The sequence below is a fragment of the Ranitomeya variabilis genome, chromosome 1 (assembly GCF_051348905.1).
Source record: "Ranitomeya variabilis isolate aRanVar5 chromosome 1, aRanVar5.hap1, whole genome shotgun sequence".
NCBI classification, from domain to species: domain Eukaryota; kingdom Metazoa; phylum Chordata; class Amphibia; order Anura; family Dendrobatidae; genus Ranitomeya; species Ranitomeya variabilis.
The window spans coordinates 264149359-264171524 of NC_135232.1; the positions used below are offsets into that span (position 1 = coordinate 264149359).

At 43.6% G+C, this 22166-nt stretch overlaps 1 protein-coding gene across 1 annotated transcript in view; it reads right to left on the reverse strand.

The window, feature by feature from the left end:
• The window catches only part of UBE2L3 (ubiquitin conjugating enzyme E2 L3), a 41788-nt gene extending 23920 nt beyond the window's left edge, over positions 1-17868 (reverse strand). The window contains exon 1 of the mRNA XM_077293441.1: positions 17741-17868. Coding sequence (XP_077149556.1) covers positions 17741-17767 — 27 coding nt within the window. The 5' untranslated portion in view covers positions 17768-17868. The remainder of the gene's footprint in view (positions 1-17740) is intronic.
• Positions 17869-22166: the final 4298 nt, after the last annotated feature.

Here is a 22166-nt window from a genome sequence, read left to right on the forward strand (position 1 = left end):
ACACAGCGTGCGCGCTCCTGACTGAAACTCATGCACTGTTTGTCAGTACATCAGCAGGTTACCTCAGTCTTCAGCACAGTGCTCCAGCTCTTGTAGCTGTTATCAACACACAGCTCCTCCTTCACTGTAGGCCGGTTGTCCTGTGTGCTCAGTAACAATCAGCTTATAGTGCAGAAGGGGCGCAGCAACATCGGCACTTCTCCTGCCCTGTCAGCTGTTTCCTCAGTGACATCGGCACTTCTCCTGCCCTGTCAGATGTTTCCTGTGTGCTCAGTGACATCGGCACTTCTCCTGCCCTGTCAGCTGTTTCCTCAGTGACATTGGCACTTCTCCTGCCCTGTTAGATGTTTCCTGTGTGCTGAGTGACATCGGCACTTCTTCTGCCCTGTCAGCTGTTTCCTGTGTGCTCAGTGACATCGGCACTTCTCCTGCCCTGTCAACTGTTTCCTGTGTGCTCAGTGACATCGGCACTATTCAGTGTTCTTGTCAGATGCTGGCTTGTGTTGCCTATGAACAATTCCAACAAATGTGCCTCAGAACAATCAATAAATGTGTTATGCACTACACAGTCCAATTATGCACTCTGCTGGCATTAGAGACAGAGTAGTTAGACAGATATCTATAGTTAGATATGCAACAAGCTATCACACAGCTCGATCAACTGAAAAATGTTAAAGGGGTGGTTCGAATTGAACATTGATTTAATCCAAAATGTCTATTTATTGTAATAATCTAATTTCTTTTCTAACATACCTTGATTAAAAAGTATACAACAAAAGTCACTGTACAAAGTACCCAGAAAAACACCATTCAAAAAGAATATAACATGTAAAGATTTTTTTAAAGATTAAATGTAAAAAAGACATGAACCAGAGAGTAAATGGGACATGTAAGAGGATTCAAAAGGGGATAAAATCAAGTAGATTAAAGTGGGAGGGGTTTTCACAAAAACCCATACCCATATTAAGGTGAAGGGACCCCACATACAGCCACCAGTGCGCCATGGCGGTATGTGGTGGCTGTATGTGGGGTCCCTTCACCTTAAAATGGGTAAGCTCTATACTACCATTATGTTAGATATGGATTGAGGGTTTTTGTCTTCCAATATTATACTGAATGATATACATATAAATTAACAGATTATTTTTGTCACTATACTGTCTAAATAGTCTGTACTAGGATTTACGGTACCATGCCTTATATGCAATTTCTTACGTGAATCATGGAAGTTCATTAGTATTCCCTGGTTTGTCTGATATAGACTACCTTGCTACCCTTTACTTTTTGTGAAAACCCCTCCCATCCTTATCTATTTGATTTTATCCCTTTTCAATCCTCTTAACATGTCCCATTTACTCTCTGGTTTATGTCTTTTTTACATTTAATCTCTAATAAAAAGATCATTACATTTTATACTCTTTTGAGTGGTGTTTTTCTGGGTACTTTGTTGTATATGTTAGTAGAACCCACCGGTTATTGATCTTTATATGATGGGAAAACCCCTATAACCATGTTTAGATGCTTTTTTGATATTTTTATGGTCTTGATTAAAAAAGTCCCTATTGTTCCCTCTGTTTTATAACCTACTTCCGGTCTGATGAAATTTTGTTTGAAAATCTCCAGTGCATGCTGGGATACTCAACAGAGGCATCACCAGGGGTCCGCAGCCTCTGTCGCCACCCTGAAATGAAGAGTTAGGGTATGTTCCCACGGTCAGCAAACGCTGCGGGTTAGACGCTGCATACATCGCAGCCTCTGAAACCTGATGACATCTTGTTTGAGTAAGTACTGCGGATTCTCAAACGAAATGCCATAAAACCGTAAGTAGATTAAAAAAAAAAGAAAAGAAAAAAAAAGCAGTTTGAGTAGAGAGGGAATGTTAGGGACTTTTTCATAAAAGTACGGTATATTAGAAAAGCGATTAGATTACAATATATAGGCATTTAGGATTACATCAACATTAGTTTCGTTCCACCCATTTTTTCTTTCAAAGTTTTTTATTGAAGGATAAGATAATCATGTGCACAAAATTATGCAATACAGTGCTTCAAACATTAATATACATTTCAACAACTCATGGGCATCAAATAATTGAAATATATGGGAATACAATCAATAACCATGAGAGCATTAAACTCTACAGTACCACATATTCATAAGAAAAATAACCTTCATTTTAACATATTTTCTTTGTTTCATTTATAAAACAAACAATCAAGCAAGAACTTGTCTATTCGTAAGAGTATCATAACGAGCAAATAACAATTATTTAGTGTAATGTCACTTCCGTCACACACCATCATAGCTATCAAGCAAACCAACAGTATCCTTACATCGTAAAAACCATCCCGACCCCCTAGCAACGATTATTTAATGTTTTGTCATTCCTATCCCGTCCCGTCTCGTCTATCAGATCGAATCGGAGGATCACCTGCCACCATCCTAGTAATATACCATGGGGACTGTTCAAAACAAGCTATAAGATGAGTTCTCACCTCTTCAGAGAACGTGTCAATTAAACTCTCCCAAGTATCAAAAAAGCGGGGTACCAGGCGATCCCCCCCCACCTGTGTCTCTATCCACTCCATACGGAACACATGTTTTAGCTTATTTAAAAACATTATCAGTGTTGGAGGTTCCACTGTTATCCATTGTTGTAATATACATTTTTTCGCTACCATAGATACCATAGATGCCAAACGTTTAGCCCCTCTTGTAATTCTTAAAGCTTCCCCAGGCCATATTCCCAGAATCGCCCACTCTGCCGTGGAAGGCAAATAGTTCAAAAGATGATCTAGACAAAAGTTCCTTACCTCCTCCCAAAACCTTGCAATAGCCGGGCAATCCCAAAATTGATGAAAAAGATCTGCCCCAGGAGCCGCACACTTTAAACAATTATCTGTTTGGGATAAGCCCATGAGAAACGAACGATGCGGTGATATATATGTGCCATGATACACTCTAAGCAACATTTCCCTATAGGAAGAAGCCGGTAAAGCCTTCCAAGCATAAAACATTGCCTTGAGGATATATTCTGGGGTTAAGACTGGGAAACGAGTGCACCATCTTGGAAGGCCTGTTTTTCGTTTAGTGTAATCCAACTCCTTTTTCAAAAAGAGATAGAATCTGGAAGTAGAATGAAACTGTGAAGCCCTATTTCGTAGCATGGTATCAAATGGGTTGTCCCAATCTGTATCTGATAACCTCTCTCCCACCTTTGTGGCATAAACTTCCAGGGTCGCACAATTCGTGAGACACCCCATTGTCAAGGGAAGGTATCTCCTAATAATTGACCAGGAGTGTGGTCTGCGCGTCTCAGAGTCTAATATAGAACCCACTGTCACATTCCGATATCTGGCAACTAAGTCCTCTTTCCCCATGCTCAATCTAACATCTCGATTCCCAAATATTGGTAAGAAAAGTGAGGAATGTGCATTAAGAGAAAGACTATGTCGTATCTTATGCCATATCTTCCACATCACCATTAGCAAAGGATTATCTAGCACCGACGAGGGTAACAGTTCCTTATGTGTATGTAGTAGATATAATAAATTGGTATGAGGTATCAGATTTTGATCCACTTGAGTGTTAGTAAATATGGAAGTATCATGAATCCAATCTTTAAGATAACGAAGCAAAGCCGCCAGGTTGTAATTTTCTAAGTTTGGAAAATTAATACCCCCATTCGATGGATGTTGTTCCAATATATCCATACTAATAGCATGGTGCTTCTTTGCCCAAATAAAAGTACGAAACATACCATTTATTACCCGCAGATCGCAAAGAGAAAGCAATATTGGGAGGGATTGAATAAAATAAAGTATCTGTGGAATAACAATCATTTTTAACAGATATGCCCGACCCAAATATGAAAAGGTTAAATGTTGCCATCCTTCCAGTTCTTTTTTAATTTTTTGTACGAGGGGAAAAAAATTACTTCTCTGAAGATCATGAGGGTTTTTAGTTATAAGCACACCCAAGTAGGGCAACGCCTTTTTGCACCATTCAAAAGCATACAATCCTGCCCATGGCGGTTTGCGCGACGCGCGTAAATTAAGTGCCTTAGATTTAGTTGGGTTAATTGAATAACCAGACATAGCTCCCAGTCTTTCCATAAGGGCTAAAATTCCAGGTAGGGCCTCTTCTGGGTTAGCAATATAAAGCAGAATATCATCTGCAAAAGCCGTAAGCTTTAAACTAAGTCTTCCAACCCGTATCCCTTTAAACAAAGACAAGGACTCTAACGCTCGTATAAGAGGATCAAGGGCGAGATTGAATAGGATGGGGGAAAGTGGGCAGCCCTGACGAGTACCTCTGGTCAACTCCACCCCCTCCGTAAGTTGTTGATTAACTATAATGTTAGACTTAGGTGAATTATATAAAAGTCTAATCAATGTCGCGAATTTCTCACCAAATCCCTGATTCTCAAGCACCGCGTATATCCAATGCCACTCTACACTATCAAACGCGGCCTCCGCATCCAGACTGAGTAAAATATTAGGAGAGTTTTTGTTTCTAGCTGACACTATGGTAGCCGCAATCGCCGTGCGGATGGCAATGGTCGAATGCCTACCTCGAGTGAAACCATACTGGTTCGGCGAGAGAATCTCGGGGAGAAACATTTGTATTCTATTGGCTACAATTTTTGCTAACAACTTATAATCTAGATTCAACAAGGATATGGGTCTATATGATGTTATCTGAGTTGGGCTTCTACCCGGTTTTAAGATTAAAGAAGTTAACGCAGAGTTAAAAGAGGTTAGGGACGCGCCCCCTTCTAAATAATGGTTGAGTAAATCTTTGAGGAGGGGATCTATATCAGGAGAGAGCAATTTATAATACTCGACAGGTAAACCATCCGGCCCTGGTGATTTAAAATTTGCCATTGTTTTAATAACTGAGCGTATCTCTATTAATGTAATGGGCATCTCAAGGGTAGTGCGCTGAGAGTCTGTCAGTATGGGTAACTGTAGAGAACTTAAAGAATCTTTAATAGAAGATATGTCTCCTCCCCGTGTGGAATAAAGAGCCGTGTAGTGAGCATGAACAGCCTGTAGTATGTCCTTACTGTCAGTCAAATGAGTCCCTGAAATGGGATCCACTAGGAGTGGGATTTTCCGTCTGGGACCTCTTGGATTTGCCAGTCTAGCCAGTAAGGTTCCCATTTTATTGCCCCATCGGAAAAAATGTTGTTTATCAAAGTCCACTTTCTGTTGGGCTATCTTAGTCAGGTGTGCATTTAGTAGTGATAAAGCATCCTGCCATTGTGTCCAATCCTCAGGAGCAGTAGATCCCAAGTACCGTCTATAGGCTAGTATAGCCATAGTCTGGAGGTCACTCGTCTCCTGTCTAGCCTTTCTCCTTTTCCCTGCCACATATGCTATAATTCTTCCTCTCATAACTGCCTTACTCGTCTCCCACATGAGTACAGGATCATCCCAATGCTGAATATTGTCATCAACAAAATTACCCCATTCCTGTTTGAGGAACGTCTCAAACTCTCTACTCTTAGCCAAATAGGCTGGGAATCTCCACATTCCTGGCTGATGTACGCTCCGACCACAACGAAGAAGCAAAAGAATAGGTGTGTGATCAGAGATCCCAGCATCCCCTATAGTTGCTTCCACCACCTCCGACAAAAGGGACTCACCAACCAGGAACATATCAATGCGTGAGAGGGACTTATGTGCCTTAGACATACAGGTATAATCTCTCTCCGTCGGATGCAACACTCTCCATATATCCACCAAAGGAGTGTCACGCATGAGATTAATCAGGCCTGGTCCAGAACCAGAACTGGAAGTAGGCAGGCCCCCCGATCTATCCAGTTTAGAATCGAGCACAGCATTAAAATCACCTCCCACCACTAGATTAGGCAAGTTTTCCGTTAGGATCATCTGAGAAACGGAGGCAAAAAAGGCAGCATTATCAGCATTCGGGGCATAAATGTTTAATAGTGAAAAGGGGGTATCGTCAATAGTCACTTTCATAAGAAGAAATCTACTTTGGGGATCACTGACTATGTCTCCCGGGATTATCTGTAGGTGTCTAGCAAACATTATGGCCACTCCCCTCTTTTTGGATGAGTATGCAGTAGCATAGGTCTGGCCTAACCAGTTATCTCTCAAATGTAATGCATCTTTATGTGACCAGTGGGTTTCCTGCAAGAATATAACATCAGGTTTAGCACGTTTGAGTGCCTGTAGTACACGACGTCTTTTTACCGGCGAATTGAGGCCCGCTACATTCCATGATAAAATTTTTAAAGGATTACCTTTCCCTTTCCGACTTAATGATTGCGAAGTCGCCATCATGGAGGATGGAAGTGGCACCATGGCAGAGTACCTTCGATATATAATAACATATAGGGTTTCGGAGTCCCAGCTGCTCCGTGACCCTTCAAATTAAATAGGTGTGTGACATCATTAGCAACAATACACTTATACCAAAACATAGTAACCAATTTCGTGCTGTTATAAAAAAGTAAAGTTAACCAAAATATATTCATCAATACTATACAACTTATGTTCCTTATCATTTTAACTTATTCAAAGAGAAGTCTGTTAGTTTCATCTCTAGTCTCGCCCCAAATGTTCAAGTGTAATTTCAAGTGCCTGGGGGAGCAAGGTCTCGTTTCAGCTGATCTAAAGCAAGCTTAGGGTCTTCAAATACCTTTGTCTCTGTGCCCAAGGTTACTCGGAGTCTAGCCGGATAAGCCAAAGCAAATCGGACCCCTTGATCAATGAGGAGCCGACAAACCGGGCCAAACTCTCGTCTACGCTGGGAGATGGCTGCCGAAAAATCCTGAAAGACCAGGATCTTGGACCCCTGAATAGTAACATTTTTAAGTTTCCTAGCTGCTGCCAGAACCCTTTCTTTGTCATGGTAATGGAAATATTTAGTAATGACCGGGCGAGGTCTCGCACCAGACTCCTTCCTCTCCGGTCCCACCCGGTGTGCCCTCTCAATTTGTCTAGAAGAGCCAGGCTCTAGCTGGAGGGCCGCCATTAAATCAATCGTGAGGAACCGAATAAGGTCCGTACCTCTGCAACTCTCAGGGATGCCGATAAACCTGAGGTTGGACCTCCTGCTACGATTCTCAAGATCCTCAACTTTGTCCAACAAGGAACCAATAAGAATCTTTTGTGCCTCCACTGTGGTCTGAGTATTCACCACTGTGTCCTCCACATCACTAATCCGCTGCTCAGCTACTGTAATCCGAGAGGTATTAGCCGATACAGCCGTTACTGTTGTTTCAAGGGCCTTATTCCAGGCTTCAAATTTTTTGTCAAAATATGGAAGAAGAATATTCGAAACTGCCTGAGCCGTAGCAGTGTGAGGCCCGGGTGGGAGCTGCGGATCAGAAGCGTCCTGTGACCCCTCCTCCATTAACATCTGATCTAAAGACCCCTCTACCAAAAGCTCCCCCTCCTGTCCATTTTTATTTTTAGTTTTAGTCCGTCTAGTCATAGCCCCTTTCTGTGCAGGTGTTTGCGTTTTTTCCAGGTATTTTTCCATAAAGCAATAACCCTAAGACTCTCTCAACACTAGGGGCTTCAATGATAAGCTTTGGTTATGGACCAATTAGATGTAACTACACCTGCTATTCCACCGACTATACTAAAATTCTTAAAATAGCGATAGCGGAGACAAAGAATCCGATCCACTCAGTGGAGAGGGATTACACCAAGAATAACGTAATTACTTATATAACAAAATAGCTGTCAGAAAGGTCTAGTAAATATGAACCCCCTGTTAATACAGGCAGTATATAAGACGTTATTGAACTTGAATACTGTAACCAGCCATATACATATAAAAAAGGAAAAAAATACAATAGATACAATAGGTTTTTACAATGCAGTGACAAGAATCTATAATGTTAAAAGGAAAGGGCCACTAGATGGCGTTGTTGGGCAGCAAACCTAAATAACGACTTCAAGAGCTGTCCACTAAAGGCAGGAAAAGGAGAGGACAGAACCAACGCAATCCAAGAGCTATCAACTCTCTGTCTCCCCTATTTTCCCGCCACAATGCAGATTATGATAAAACTTCCTTCCCCTCTCCCTCCTCCACAGAGTCCTCCGTCACACACTCAAAAGGGAGAATAAAATTATGAGGGAAGGAACCAGAACTGCAAAAAAGTAAAAAGAAACGAAGAAAGAAAAAAGAAAGAAACTTAAAACAAAAAGAAAAAGTTCAGTAGAAAATAAAATTAACTCTGCCTATGCTCCCCAACGGTAAGGGAGTCCTTATTCTTCCTGCAGGTTAAGTCCCATGAGCTTTCACTTAGGGTTGAAACAAGATCCTGGCTGAAGTGATGGGGTTTATAGGCTGTTTCAGGGATCTAACAGGCCAGTAAGGGCTTAATAAGTCCGGAGAGCCCCCTATCCTCTGGCACCCCGGGATGTAAGGAACTGAGCAAGACCGCTCCGCTCACCTCCGCCCTGTCCGGTATTACACTTCCAATGGCGCCCCCCAGCTCCAGGCAGACTCCAGACTCCAAGATCAGCCGCTGCACCAGAAGACCAAATGACCAGCCCCAATCTAGAGCGCAATATGGCGGGAAGGCATCTTCACATCGCAACCGCGGTGTCTTCCTGCCTTCAGCTTATACAGAGCCTCTCACCGCCTCTCCGCTTCACAGGTGCCTCACTCCGTTCCAGCGATCTCATCCAGGGCTCACCAGGACCAACCGGCAGGTGCGACGATCAGACGTAGCGCCTATGCGTCCTCCAACCCCCGTTCGTTCCTCTGTGAGACCGCAACTTCTCCACGTCTCTCCCAGTCGTTCTCCGGTCACAGCTGAAGTCCGAATCCTCAGGAGCCGCGGATCCCGTTTCTCAGCCAGGTATCTCAGGGGACTTTCTCGCCTGCACGTGTCTCACTCTCAGGCCTCAGGTCAGGTCCCTTTCTCCAGGAAGAATAGTAGACGGCAGGGACTCCCGGGTACAATAATACATGTACCCCTATAATCCTCTTTTCATTGCAAATCACATCCAGTATGATCTGCCAATATTAGAGGGTTGAAATCAAGGATGGTTCCCGATTAGGTTTCTGGATGATAGGGAGCACTACTAAAATGCGGCCATCTTAAATGGCTCCACCCCCGGAAGTCTCGTTCCACCCATTTAAAGGTCTCAGAAGGTAGCGACAAGCCAACAATTATATGTTCACCATTTATATGAAAAAAATAAATACATACAAGTTTGGTATTCGTAATATCCTGGAGAATCATGCTGTCATGTTAATTTTACCGTACAATGAATGGCATAAACACAAAACACAAAAACAATAGCTTTTTTTTTTTTGCATAATTTTTCCAGATTTGGAATTTATTTTCCTGTTTTTGAGTATATTGAAAGATAAAATGAACAGTATCAATAAAAACTACAACTCATCCCACAAAAAGACACCTGATGAAAAAATAAAATTATAGCTCTTAGAAGGGGGGGGGGGGGGACGGAAAAAACGGAAAAAGGAAATCGTCCACTCAGTAAAGGGTTACAAAAAATTCAGTGTGAATCAGATCCAAAGCAACTTCTAGGGTAGAGTCCTAAAACTGAGATAAAATCGATTTAGGATGGATGCTATGCATGACATGTTTGCTGCAAAAAGGTACAAAACCCTCAGCACAGCAGGACTGGAGTCAGAACGCTAAACTTCTTCACTGCTTTTTGATAAATAGGAGTCCAATGGGGCATGTGCACATAACTTCTTTCAAATTCAGGTGAACCCTGCAAACGTTTCAAGCAAGAGAGGATTCAGGAAACGGACGTTTTTATTTTTCCATAACACATTCATGACCAACGTTTTTCGCTCCCCACCTTCCCAGAGCCATAACTTTTTTATTTTTCTGTCAATATGGCCATGTAAGGGCTTATTTTTTGCGGGACGAGTTGTACTTTTGAACGACACCATTGGTTTCACCATGTTGTGTAATAGAAATCGGAAAAAAATTCCAAGTGCGGTGAAATTGCAAAAAAACACAAAACCCTGCAATCCCACACCTGTTTTTGTTCGGCTTTTTTTGCTAGGTTCACTAAATGCTAAAACTGACCTGCCAGTATGATTTTCCAGGTCATTACGAGTTCATAGACCACAAACATGTCTAGGTTATTTTTTATCTAAGTAGTAAAAAACAAAAAATTCAAACTTTGCTAAAAAAAAAGTAAAAAAAAAAATTGTGCATTTTTCCGTTACCGGTAGAGTCTCTATTTTTCGTGATCTGGGGATGGGTGAGGACTTATTTTTTGTGTGCCGAGCTGACATTTTTAATGATACCATTTTGGTGCAGATACGTTCTTTTGATCGCCCGTTATTGCATTTTAATGCAATGTCGCGGCGACCAAAAAACGTAATTCTGGTGTTTCTAATTTTTTATCGCTACACCGTTTAGCGATCAGGTTAATCCTTTTTTTTTTTTTAATTGATAGATCGGGAGATTCTGAAAGCAACGATACGTTGGCATGACAACAAGAAGTCTATCGAGGACCTCTATGGTTGTTGATGCCGGATTGCTTTGAGCGCCACCCTGTGGTCGGCGTTCATAGCAATGCAACAATTCTACTACATAGGGGCGATCTGAGCATCGCTCCTATGTCGCAGAGCCGATCAGGCTATGCCAGCTTCTAGCCTCCCATGGAGGCTATTGAAGCATGGCAAAAGTAAAAAAAAAAAAAAAAGTTTTAAAAAATGAGAAAAATATAAAAGTTTAAGTCACCCCCCTTTCGTCCCATTCAAAAAAAAAAAAAAAAAAAAAAAAAAAAAAAATCAAACATACACATACTTGGGATCACTGCGTTCAGAATCGCCCGATCAATATATATAAAAAAAAAAAACTTGATCGCTAAACTCAGTAATGACAAAAAAAATCAAAACGCCAGAGTTACGTTTTTTTGGTCACCGCTACATTGCAATAAAATACAATAACGGGTGATCAAAAAATCGTATCTACATCAAAATGGTATCAACAAAAACGTCAGCAAAAAATAAGCCCTCACCCGACCCGAGATCATGAACAATGGAGACGCTAGGAGTCTCTGAAAATAGCGCTTTGGTTTTTTAAACAAATTTTGGAATTTTTTTTTAATCATCACTTAAAGGGAACCTGTCACCCCCAAATTCGAAGATGAGCTAAGCCCACCGGCATCAGGGGCTTATCTACAGCATTCTGTAATGCTGTAGATAAGGCCCCGATGTCACCTGAAAGATGAGAAAATGAGGTTAGATTATACTCACCCAGGGGCGGTACCGCTGCGGTCCGGTCCGATGGGCGTCGCGGTCCCGTCCTCTTCTTCTCGGTAGGCGCCGGGAAAGGTCAGAGAGGCCCAGCGCCTGCGCACTGCAGTACTTTGCTCTGCCCTCAACAGCGCAGACAAAGTACGCCTGCGCCGGAGCCGTAGCGTGAAGACAAGAAGAGGACATCATCCTATGAAGATAGGAGGCCACGGACCGGACAGCGACGCACATCGGATCGGACCGCAGCGGGAACGCCCCTGGGCGAGTATAATCTAACCTCTTTTTCTTATCTTTCAGGATATATCGGGGGCTTATCTACAGCATTACAGAATGCTGTAGATAAGCCCCTGATGCCGATGGGCTTAGTTCATCTTCGAATTTGGGGGTGACCGGTTCCCTTTAAATAAAAAAGAACCTAGACATGTTTGGTGTCTATGAACTCTTAAAGACCTGGAGAATCATAATGACAGGTCAGTTTTAGCATTTAGTGAACATGGTTAAAAAAAAAAAAACAACAACAAAAAAACTGTGGAATTGCACATTTTTTCCATTTTCCAATTCACGTTATGTTAAAACCAATATTGCTTGCGTTGAGAAACACGTGATGGTGTCTCCGCGGCTTTTCTACATGTATTTGCATATTTCCCATAAGGGATGGGGGCAGTGTTCTGGATCACTGCATTGAGAAACACGTGATGGTGTCTCCGCGGTGTTGGATGTTTTGATCTCCCCGAGGTCATTCACCCTTATGTTTATAGTCTTTTCACAAGGCACTGCTCCTAATAGCCAGTTTCCTACTCCACACTGATGAGGGGCAAATACCACGAAACAGCTGTCTGTGGATGGATACCATGTTTTGGCATAGGTGGTTTTCCTTTATTGGATGATGCCCTATCCGTGGTTGTTCCTTCCCAGTGAAAGACCTGGCTATTCATTGCTTGCGTTGAGAAACACGTGATGGTGTCTCTGCGGCTTTTCTACATGTTAAAACCAATGGCGTTGTTAATAAGTATGACTTGTCCCGGAAAAAACAAGTCCTCATAAAGCCATATAGACTGAAAAATAAAAAGTTGGGGCTCTGGGAAGAAGGGGAGCAAAAAACAAACAAAAAAGGCAAAAACTGAAATACCCCTTGTTGTTAAGAGGGTTAAATTAACTGTTTGCTGGAGAACCCCTTTAATTACACAATATTCATAATTTATGAAGGGAACCGGTCAGCAAATTTTTATATATGGAAGTAGTGGTATGGCTGTGCAGGAATTTAATCCAATAAAAATGATACCCATTTTGTAGAAATCCAATGTGCCAGTCATGAGACATATAGCGTAGAAGCCATATGCAAGTAGGGTTGGAAGTGCTTTAGGGACGTGTCAGGGCACTTGGATGACCATTTCACTCTTCAATAATTCCCACCCAACACCATCCTCTTCTCCCTGATCGACAGCTCTGGTATCCGTTATGGAAATTCTGTTGCTGGCTGACATCCTGCACATGTATAGTTACTACCTGGGTTGGTGCATACTCAGTATGTTCTCATGAACATAATGGAAGCCACACCTGACTATCAGGGAGAGAAGTATGAACTAGGTTGGGAGTACTAGGAAAGAAGCGGTGCATGTATATGTCTTCAGTTCGATAGATAGAGGCACAAGCACTTACAAAGCCATATAACTACTTCTATATGTAAAACTGTAATAACTGGTTCCCTGTAAAGGAAATTTGTCACCAAGTCTTTGCTATGCAATTTGAGAGCATCATGATGTAGGGTGTGAGATACTCATCCTAGTGGTGTCTCATGCTGGTCTGCATTTTGATAGAACCAATGTTTTCCTAGCTGCAGATGTGGCAGTGCTCAAAATGCTGAACCCTGTATAACTGCACCAACACCACTGGTTGGCAGCTTTTGGTGCAATGACAGAAAGCTGCTAATCAACGGGCGTGGTGCTACACAGAGCAGTTGACTAGTATGGACGAAGCAGACAGTCCTGTAGTGATAATCTCCTGCTGATAAAACACTTTTTTTTTTTAGAAACAAGCAACACACAGCCTGTTAAGTGATATCACTGGAAACATGCGCTCAGCACCCACATTATGCTGTTCTCAGATTACATAGCAAAAACCTGCTTACAGATTCCCTTTAAGATTCTGTGGCTGGAGCTGCAGACATTTCTACAGAGTTCAACTTCAACCTAAAACTGAGACCAACTCCAAAGTCCTGCACAACAGGAGAAATATGTGTAGAATTTCCAAAGGACATACAATAGTAGACTGAGGGGGAATAGATCTAGGAGAAATGGTCATTTCGGTGTGTGTTCAGTTAAGGGACAACAGTTTTTGGGCATATTTGTCTGGTAGCCGAAGGAATGCTTTTCTTCTTGCACTATCAGATTATACCGCTGGGCCACTGCCTGGATATTGCAGTAACAGGAAATTGATAACGTTTTATGCAAAGTGACATTTATGGAAAGGATGGTTATAGAGTGGTGGACATATTTAAGAACATACTATAGCTGAATGTAATATGTCACGGACCTCCTGATACAGAGAGCAGTGTATGGGAGCTCATAAGACAATCCCATAGCTGTAAGGTCAAATCATTCTTCACAATAAAGAGGAAATGGAAGAATTTTCAATCTTAAGGGGTGTGTGTGTGTGTGTGTGTGTGTGTGTGTGTGTGTGTGTGTGTGTGTGTGTGTGTGTGTGTGTGTGTGTGTGTGTGTGTGTGTGTGTTGCCATGTTATTTATGAGTAAGAGGCTGTGCATCCTCAGGTGTGCAGAGATGAAATACAGCACCCATAGAAGACCTCAGGAACCTAATGTTCCTTATATTTCACACAGACTGTTGCTGATGAGTTCCCTTTAAATCCAGAGGTACTATCCCAATAGACATTAATACATAAGTAACTTCCTGTAGAAGCGTATATATGCAACATACACAACATTTCACCATACAACCTACAGTCTAAAAAGTTTGTAAGTAAGAGCAAACATTAAGTTATTGAAAAAGAGATACTGCTTATGACATCCCTTAGATTACACAGCCAGAACAGACAGTTTGAATGAAGGAAAGAATTACAATACCTGTTTAATATGTTGCCTAAGAGTGACAGCTCCAAGAAGGCAGCTAGACCAAGTCACTTGCTGCTGCATCAACCATTTGCCATTGGAAGTAATGTATTTATTCATGCATCAAACAATTCTTTCATAAATTGGCAAAAGTAAAAAAATATATTCAGCATAACTTGATATGAGGGATGTATACATGAAAACTTTCCATGTATCCTAAACATGAGAAAGGCTTTATACAGCCCACTTCTTTTCTGGAGCGGACTATTAATGTTGGAGCACGTTGTCATCAGTCCCTACTAGTTGTATATGAAGTAGGACTTTATAAAGATGTCACATGGAAAGCTGAAGTAAACACTAGTGACTTACATATGAGTGTCTGAGCAAAGGGTCTGAATACTTATGACCATGTGATATTTAAAAGTTTTTACTTTTTAATAAATTTGCTAAAATTTCTGGGGTTTATTTCAGTCAATATGGGGTGCGAAATGTGTACATTAATGAGAAAAAAAATGAAGTTTTTTGAATTTACCAAATGGCTGCATTGAAACAAAGAGTGAAAAATTTAAAGGGGTCTGAATACTTTCCGTACCCACTGTAAAATGATCTATCCCACTGTGTGTAATAGCTGCTGGATATAACATACATATTTATATGGTAATATGATCTAATAGGTGTTTAGAAGCAAGAAGAAAAGGAAGTAATTTATAGAAAAGGAATAATGGTTCCGAATAGAATATATAGCATGACGGCTGGATTTACTGAATGGTGTGGCATGAAAACATGTTTTTACTTTCAGTTTCACTTGTAAAGCAAATGTAAAGTTAATGGGACTGGATTGTCAGGCTATGTTCTCACGGTCAGTAATTGGCAGTGTTTTGGATGCAGCACATGTCCGCTCCGTCCAAAGCGCTGCCGGCTTTTGAACACAGATTATTCCACATGCGTTTACTGAACCGTGCGGAATCACCGCATCCAATACATTGTACAGGAGATATTTATCTTGCAGAGACTCGCGTCTCCGCAAGATAAATTTACGTGCTGGGATCTGGAAAGGACGCGCCGCTTGTCCATCTCCGTACTTAAACCTCGGGCATTGGTGCACGCATAGTGGAGATGGGGTTTCTTAAAATCCCATTCACTATGCTGTAACATCTGGGGCTGCGGAATGGACGCTGCTGATCTTTGCAGCGTCCAACCCGCAGCGTTTATTGACCGTGGGAACCCTCAGAGTGCAGCACCTGGTAATTCCATTAGCAGTAAGAATGGGAGTCCTAGGGGCGTATTCTAATGATTGTGGGGTGTCCCTGCAGTCAAGACATTTCTATCCTATGAAGATGTCAATTGTGGCGCAACTTTTATAAATCAATTTTGGTAAAACACATAGATGTCATAAAATAATGAAGACCGACATGTCAGATTTAAACGTGCCCTATACATTATGTTCTGTCATCATGATGTATCTACCGAGCCTATTTAAAGTTCTGGAGAGAGTGATACTGTTCTTCATGCTATTATGAAGGCTATAAAGATATTATACCTAGTTTACTTTTGAAATGCTGTGGCGGTGGGTGGGAAAGGGTTGGAGTGATCAGATAATTGTTTCAGGTCCGGTGCCTAAGGCTATGTGCCCATGTTCCGGATGTAGCAGCGCTTTGGACGCACTGTATTTTCACTGCACCCAAAATACTGCCTTCTACTGAACGCAGATAAAGCCGCATGTGCTCACTGAACCGTGCAGATTTACCGCGTTCAATACATTCTATTGATGTAATTTCTGTTGTGGAGACTAGTGTCTCCACAAGAGAAATTGGCATGCTACAGATCTGAAAGATGTGCCGCATGTTAGTTACGGTAGGTGATCCGCTGGTGCACAGTCACATAGTGGACATGGGAGTTCTAGAAATCCCATCCACTAGGCGGTCACAGCTGGCCGCTGTGGGTTTGACACTGCATAAATACACTACGTCAAACCTGCAGCAATTCCAGAACGTGAGAACGTACCCTAAAAGCAATATGGTATGGTGCTTATAGAGCCAAGCAGGTAACGACTTCCTATCCCCCGATAGGTCACAGGAATGGTTTGTTCCATGAAACAATCCTTTCGGCACTTACAGCAGTAGACATTGTAGAATTATTGGAAAAATGTGGTCAAAAATTTATGGCAATTTACTGATGTTTTAAGATGTTGCTCAAAAGAAAAAAAAAGACAAAGGGGCGAGTCATACTCACCTTTTTAATCCCGGTTTGTGATCACGTGTTGTAATTACTACCATCACTGCTGAGAATGGCGACTGCCTACAACTGGCAGATTCCCGTGATGTGGACCACCAGAGCAGTGGCAGAGGGGTGAAACGATTGTAAGTTAGCGAAGGTGTTACTTTATTTTATACCATTTCTTCCTCATTGGAAATTTCAATACTTGAGTGAAACAGTCATGGAAAATGACACGATTTATAAAGTCACTGACACTGGGCAAGTGGATCTTAGTCTTGTTCCCTGACCTGGGAGGAATCAAGGAGAAAGAAAATACAAACAGATGCCCAACGCTGCGTACTTGACCCAAATTGTCAGATCAATGTCTACAAGGGGTCTTACCGACATGGAAGTATCACTGACATCCAGCAGCTCTCCCTCCATGGACATTATAGGAGTCTCCTGACAGGCAACGGGATATGGAAGGGTGGCGGGTGTCATACGGATGACAACTGTATATAACGTAGGTGATTTTTATGGGAAACTATCAAGTGTTAATGGACACAAGTTTCACCCCCCATCCCAGGCCGATGATCATGAATGACTCCATTATAGGTGTTATTTTATTAAGTTACTGCTTCCCATCACAGGTAAATATCTAGAATGAGCCATACACATCCCAGTCCATAACAGAACGATCAGCACGGAGACATATACGGGGTCATTCCCAGAGCGGGGCTGCTGATGGAATCACTGCAGGTCTGTAGTACATAGATGTGAGGTGTCAGCAAGCCCAGGGCCATGCTGACAGTGAGCCCACCAATCAGAATGCAGGGGCTGTGGGTGAGCCGGCTCCAGATGCCGGCAGGTGAGAGCTGCGCCGTGGAGGCACCGGCAGATCCCGTGCTGGTCACTAGATCCCCGGCCATTCCTCCACACTATCTGAGGGGGCTCCAGCCGCCGCCCCGCACTACACGGACCCCAAGTCCTCGTCTTGTCGGCGCAGTTCTCCTCTCCCGCCGCTTCCCTGATACTCCCCACAACGCGGAAAAGGGAGTGCCGGAGTCGGCGGGCGGCGCGGGGTGAGGCCGGGGATTCTAGGCCTAGTCCCGGGGTGAATAGTGCTACTAATTAGTGCCTTTAGTTACCCTACAAGGGCTGAGAGGTCACCGCAGGGCAGTGTCCACCCGTAAAATTGCTTTTTCCGAATGAAAGAGCCGCCCTATCCCCCCATTACCTTCATCAGCCTCCTGCTGGCCGCCATCTTGGATCTGAGGAGAGTTCCCACAATGCATCGCTGCTAAAGGGCCGGCACTTCCTGGTGCGCCCAGACCGGGTCACCGAGCAACCGAGGGGGGAGCTGAAAACATTCATGTGCTGAGCGCGTGGTGCCGTGTGCCGGTCTCCGGTGTCAGGACTCCGTGCACACGGTGCAGTGTTGTGAGCCTGCGTTATTCTCCGGTGTCAGGACTCCGTGCACACGGTGCAGTGTTGTGAGCATGCGTTATTCTCCGGTGTCAGGACTCCGTGCACACGGTGCAGTGTTGTGAGCCTGCGTTATTCTCCGGTGTCAGGACTCCGTGCACACGGTGCAGTGTTGTGAGCCTGCGTTATAGTACAGCTCCGCACTGACATGTCATGTATTATCGTGTGTGCACTCCTCTGCATGGAAACTACAGCACCAGGAAGGAAAAGTCTGGAGTCAGGGAAAACACAGGAAGGAGAGACATGTTAGTGACATGGAACTGATGGGAAAATAGAAAATCCATTATTAAATCGTCTCCATTTATTCAGTCTGGAGACTGAGGGCCACCCAGAAGTCGCCGACTTCCCTGCTGTCAGTGAGGGGATCACTGGTGTACGTGTAGGCCACGCAGGCTGTGCACAGCAGCTCGGGAAAAACGGTTCTTGGAGAAATGGCCACTGGTTCCACCAAGTCAGTGCACCGAGGTGTTCGGAATAATGACTAGAGGGGTCCGGCTACCGAGTACTATGCCATCCTACACCGTAATCCAAGAGGCAGGATGGTGTGACAGCCCCACATGACATCCTCTTTATGGTGTTGCCCGCGTGGTCTCATCAGACTAGGGGAATGGTGCCCATTGATCTATTCTGTACTGGAAGTGAAATTGAAGGTTTTATACCCAACCCGTGTCCACACAAACCATCCTAAAGTGTTTGCATGATGACGACGAGCCAGATGTCCAGCTACAGGTGCTCCATTCACCTTACAATGCTCTTAGAGACCACCATGGTGCAGCACAAGACAGCAGTGGAGTCTATCATCTTTGACGGGTCCCACTTTTGAATCGGAGATTGGTCTGGAGACCACGTATTCAACTCCATGAAGAGGCCCTCACAAGGTAACTTGAAAGTGTCCCAGGAGCCATTTTTCAACTCTACAATACCAGGTTCCATATTGCTCATGCTACTGTGAGCAACCTGCATGGCCTAAATGTGCTACCATGGCCTGCAGCACCTCCAGACTTGCCTCCCTTTGAGCACATCGGAACATTATCAGTTAGCAATGGCAAAGGGAGCTGGCAGCAGCGGATCTTGATGATTTGCCCATGTGCACCTGGATGAGCATTCCTCAGACAACCTAATAATCTGACTAATAACATAACAAGGTGTGGGTATTTGTGGTATGAGACAAATTACCCAGCAGGAATTGACAACATTCCTATTAATTGTACGATTTTGGCTATTTCTCCAGTGTCAATGTTATTAATGACAGTTGTTAGTCCCTTTAGGAGTGATTGAGCATGGAATGGTGTGAGGGACGAGGGAGACTCCATTTTGGATTTATTAATTCAGGCCCCATAGATTATCCAGACATCTCCCTTCCCACTCCTGAAGTGGCCCCCACCCTTGGGATAAGTACACAAATCCCCAAAAGAATAGAACTTTTGCCACATGGCCAGAGAATTAGAGGCCACTTGTTAATGAAGGCAAGGAGGAGCAGAGCTGGGATCCCTTGCTGTCTGTTGTGCAAGGCTGCTCACATCAAGGGAAAGCTCTAGACACTTGATCACCGACACCTAGAGATGAATTATGAGAATACCGTGCATCTCAGGGTGAAGTCCAATATACCACCAGAACTGGGAGCCCTCCGCACACAGTCCTGCATCTCATATTTCTCTAGCTGTCCCGGATACCGAGCTATCGGGACTGGCTCTCAAGAACCTCTTAGCCAACCCAAGTTTGGACTCACCGTATAGGTCCAACCCCAATGAACCCGTTGAGACGTCAATCCCGTTTGGACCTCCCCCTAGGAAGTTATAACCCATACTAGATATTGTGAATTATTTCAGCTAGGAGGTCAAGGGAGGAGAATTCAGTCCAACCCAGAGGGGCGGTGGGAAATATGGAAGGGGGCGAGCTAGGGGTTAAAAGCTAGCTACACACTTTTAGCTTTTGTCATTGTTCTGCCATGGAAGCCACGTCACGTCACACATGGAGATGGACTAGAAACTAAGAAGGTGCCTGTGGATACGAGAGCTTCCCTCCATCCACAAGTGATAAGAAATGGTAACTGACACATACAGCTGCTATCCCCAACCTGTACCCTACTTTTAGCTGTACTTCTGGCTGTAATATCTGTATATTACTCTGTTTATATTGTAGATTCTAGTGCGTCTTTCGACAATTAAAATAATTAGTTTTGGGCCGCTCTTTTATCTCGAGACCTGATTTCCCACGTCCGTGATTTTGGCTAGTAGTTACACGCTACCTGGGGTTGGTTTCTGACCTGATATAAGCTTGTTAACGAACTGGGCCTATATCTAATGGGGAACTGGTGGCAGCATACCGTTCTGATGTTATTGGGGGATCCTGGCAGTGACGGATCCGAAGTTTATATGTATATTCCCAGCCTGAGACTGGTGATATACCGCCCTCACTACAGAGTGCCCCTATAACCAGTACGTGACAGGGCAGCCTCTCCAGTGACTACTTATCCTAGGAACAGTTCCCTGACTGACCTGAGGGTAAGGGGGCGCCAAAGAACTGTGACTGTGTAAGCTCTGTCACAGATTGGTGACAACGGGGATATCAGTATCCCCCGGCTCCCCTCGTGTGTGTTTCTTTACAAATGGCATTAGTAATTACATTAGTCTCTCTATTGTATGTAAACCAGCTTACAATGTGTGGTCTTTAGTGAGTTGCTGTTAGGGTACCGTCACACAGTGCCATTTTCATCGCTACGACGGCACGATCCGTGACGTCGCAGCGTCGTATGATTATCGCTCCAGCGTCGTAGACTGCGGTCACACTTTGCAATCACGGCGCTGGAGCGATGCCGAAGTCCCCAGGTAACCAGGGTAAACATCGGGTTACTAAGCGCAGGGCCGCGCTTAGTAACCCGATGTTTACCCTGGTTACCAGCGTAAACGTAAAAAAAAAAACAGTACATACTTACATTCCGGTGTCTGTCCCCGGCGCTGTGCTTCTCTGCACTGTGTAAGCACCATAGCCGGAAAGCAGAGCGGTGACGTCACCGCTGTGCTCGCTTTCCGGCCGGCAGGCGCTCACAGTGCAGAGAAGCTGAGACGCCGGAGGACTGACACCGGAATGTAAGTATGTAGTGTTTGGTTTTTTTACGTTTACGCTGGTAACCAGGGTAAACATCGGGTTACTAAGCGCGGCCCTGCGCTTAGTTACCCGATGTTTACCCTGGTTACAAGCGAACACATCGCTGGATCGGTGTCACACACAACGATCCAGCGATGTCAGCGGGTGATCAAGCGACGAAAGAAAGTTCCAAACGATCTGCTACGACGTACGATTCTCAGCGTGATGTCTGATCGCAGTAGCGTGTCAGACACAGCGATATCGTAACGATATCGCTAGAACGTCACGAATCGTGCCGTCGTAGCGATGAAAATTTCACTGTGTGACGGTACCCTTAGTGTAATGTTAAGGCCACATTCACACGTTAAGTATTTGGTCAGTATTTCACATCAGTATTTGTAAGCCAAAATCGTGAGCGGAAAAATCAGAGGAAAAGTATAATAGAAACACGTCACCACTTCTGCATTTTTCATCCACTCCTGGTTTTGGCTTTCAAATACTGAGGTAAAATACTGAGACCTACAAATGAGACCTAGAGATTAATAGATACAGACCTACAGAACTCGTATTATCAATATATTTAAGTAAAATAATTTTACAATAGGATCATGGTCTATATGAAATAAGGCCCCCTTCACACGTCAATGTCTCCTGTAGGTATGGTGACAGTTTTCACATGTACCGGAGTCACTAACACACACAGACCCATTCAAGTGAATGGTTCTGTGCACATGTCAGTGGGGTAAACATGCTGACATATTTATTTTTTTCAGCAGCATGGGCCACAAAATGTCCCACACGTGTGCACACTGAAGAAATTGTTGTGTTATCAGTGAGACCTGTACTGGCGCCTGGGAATGAGAACATTTCCTGTGATTGAATGGGTACTGTTTGCCATGATCCCGGGTGCTTGAGGCAGCTCTCAGCATTTTCACGTACTCATACTGAGATCAGCAATAGCAGGGGACAATGTTGAGAGTTGTATTCAGCCCCCGCTGTCTACATTGATTGTAAGATGAAGAATAAAATTAAAAAACACATTACACTCACCTTAACACATAATCCCCTGAAGCCATTGTCCCCTGTAAATA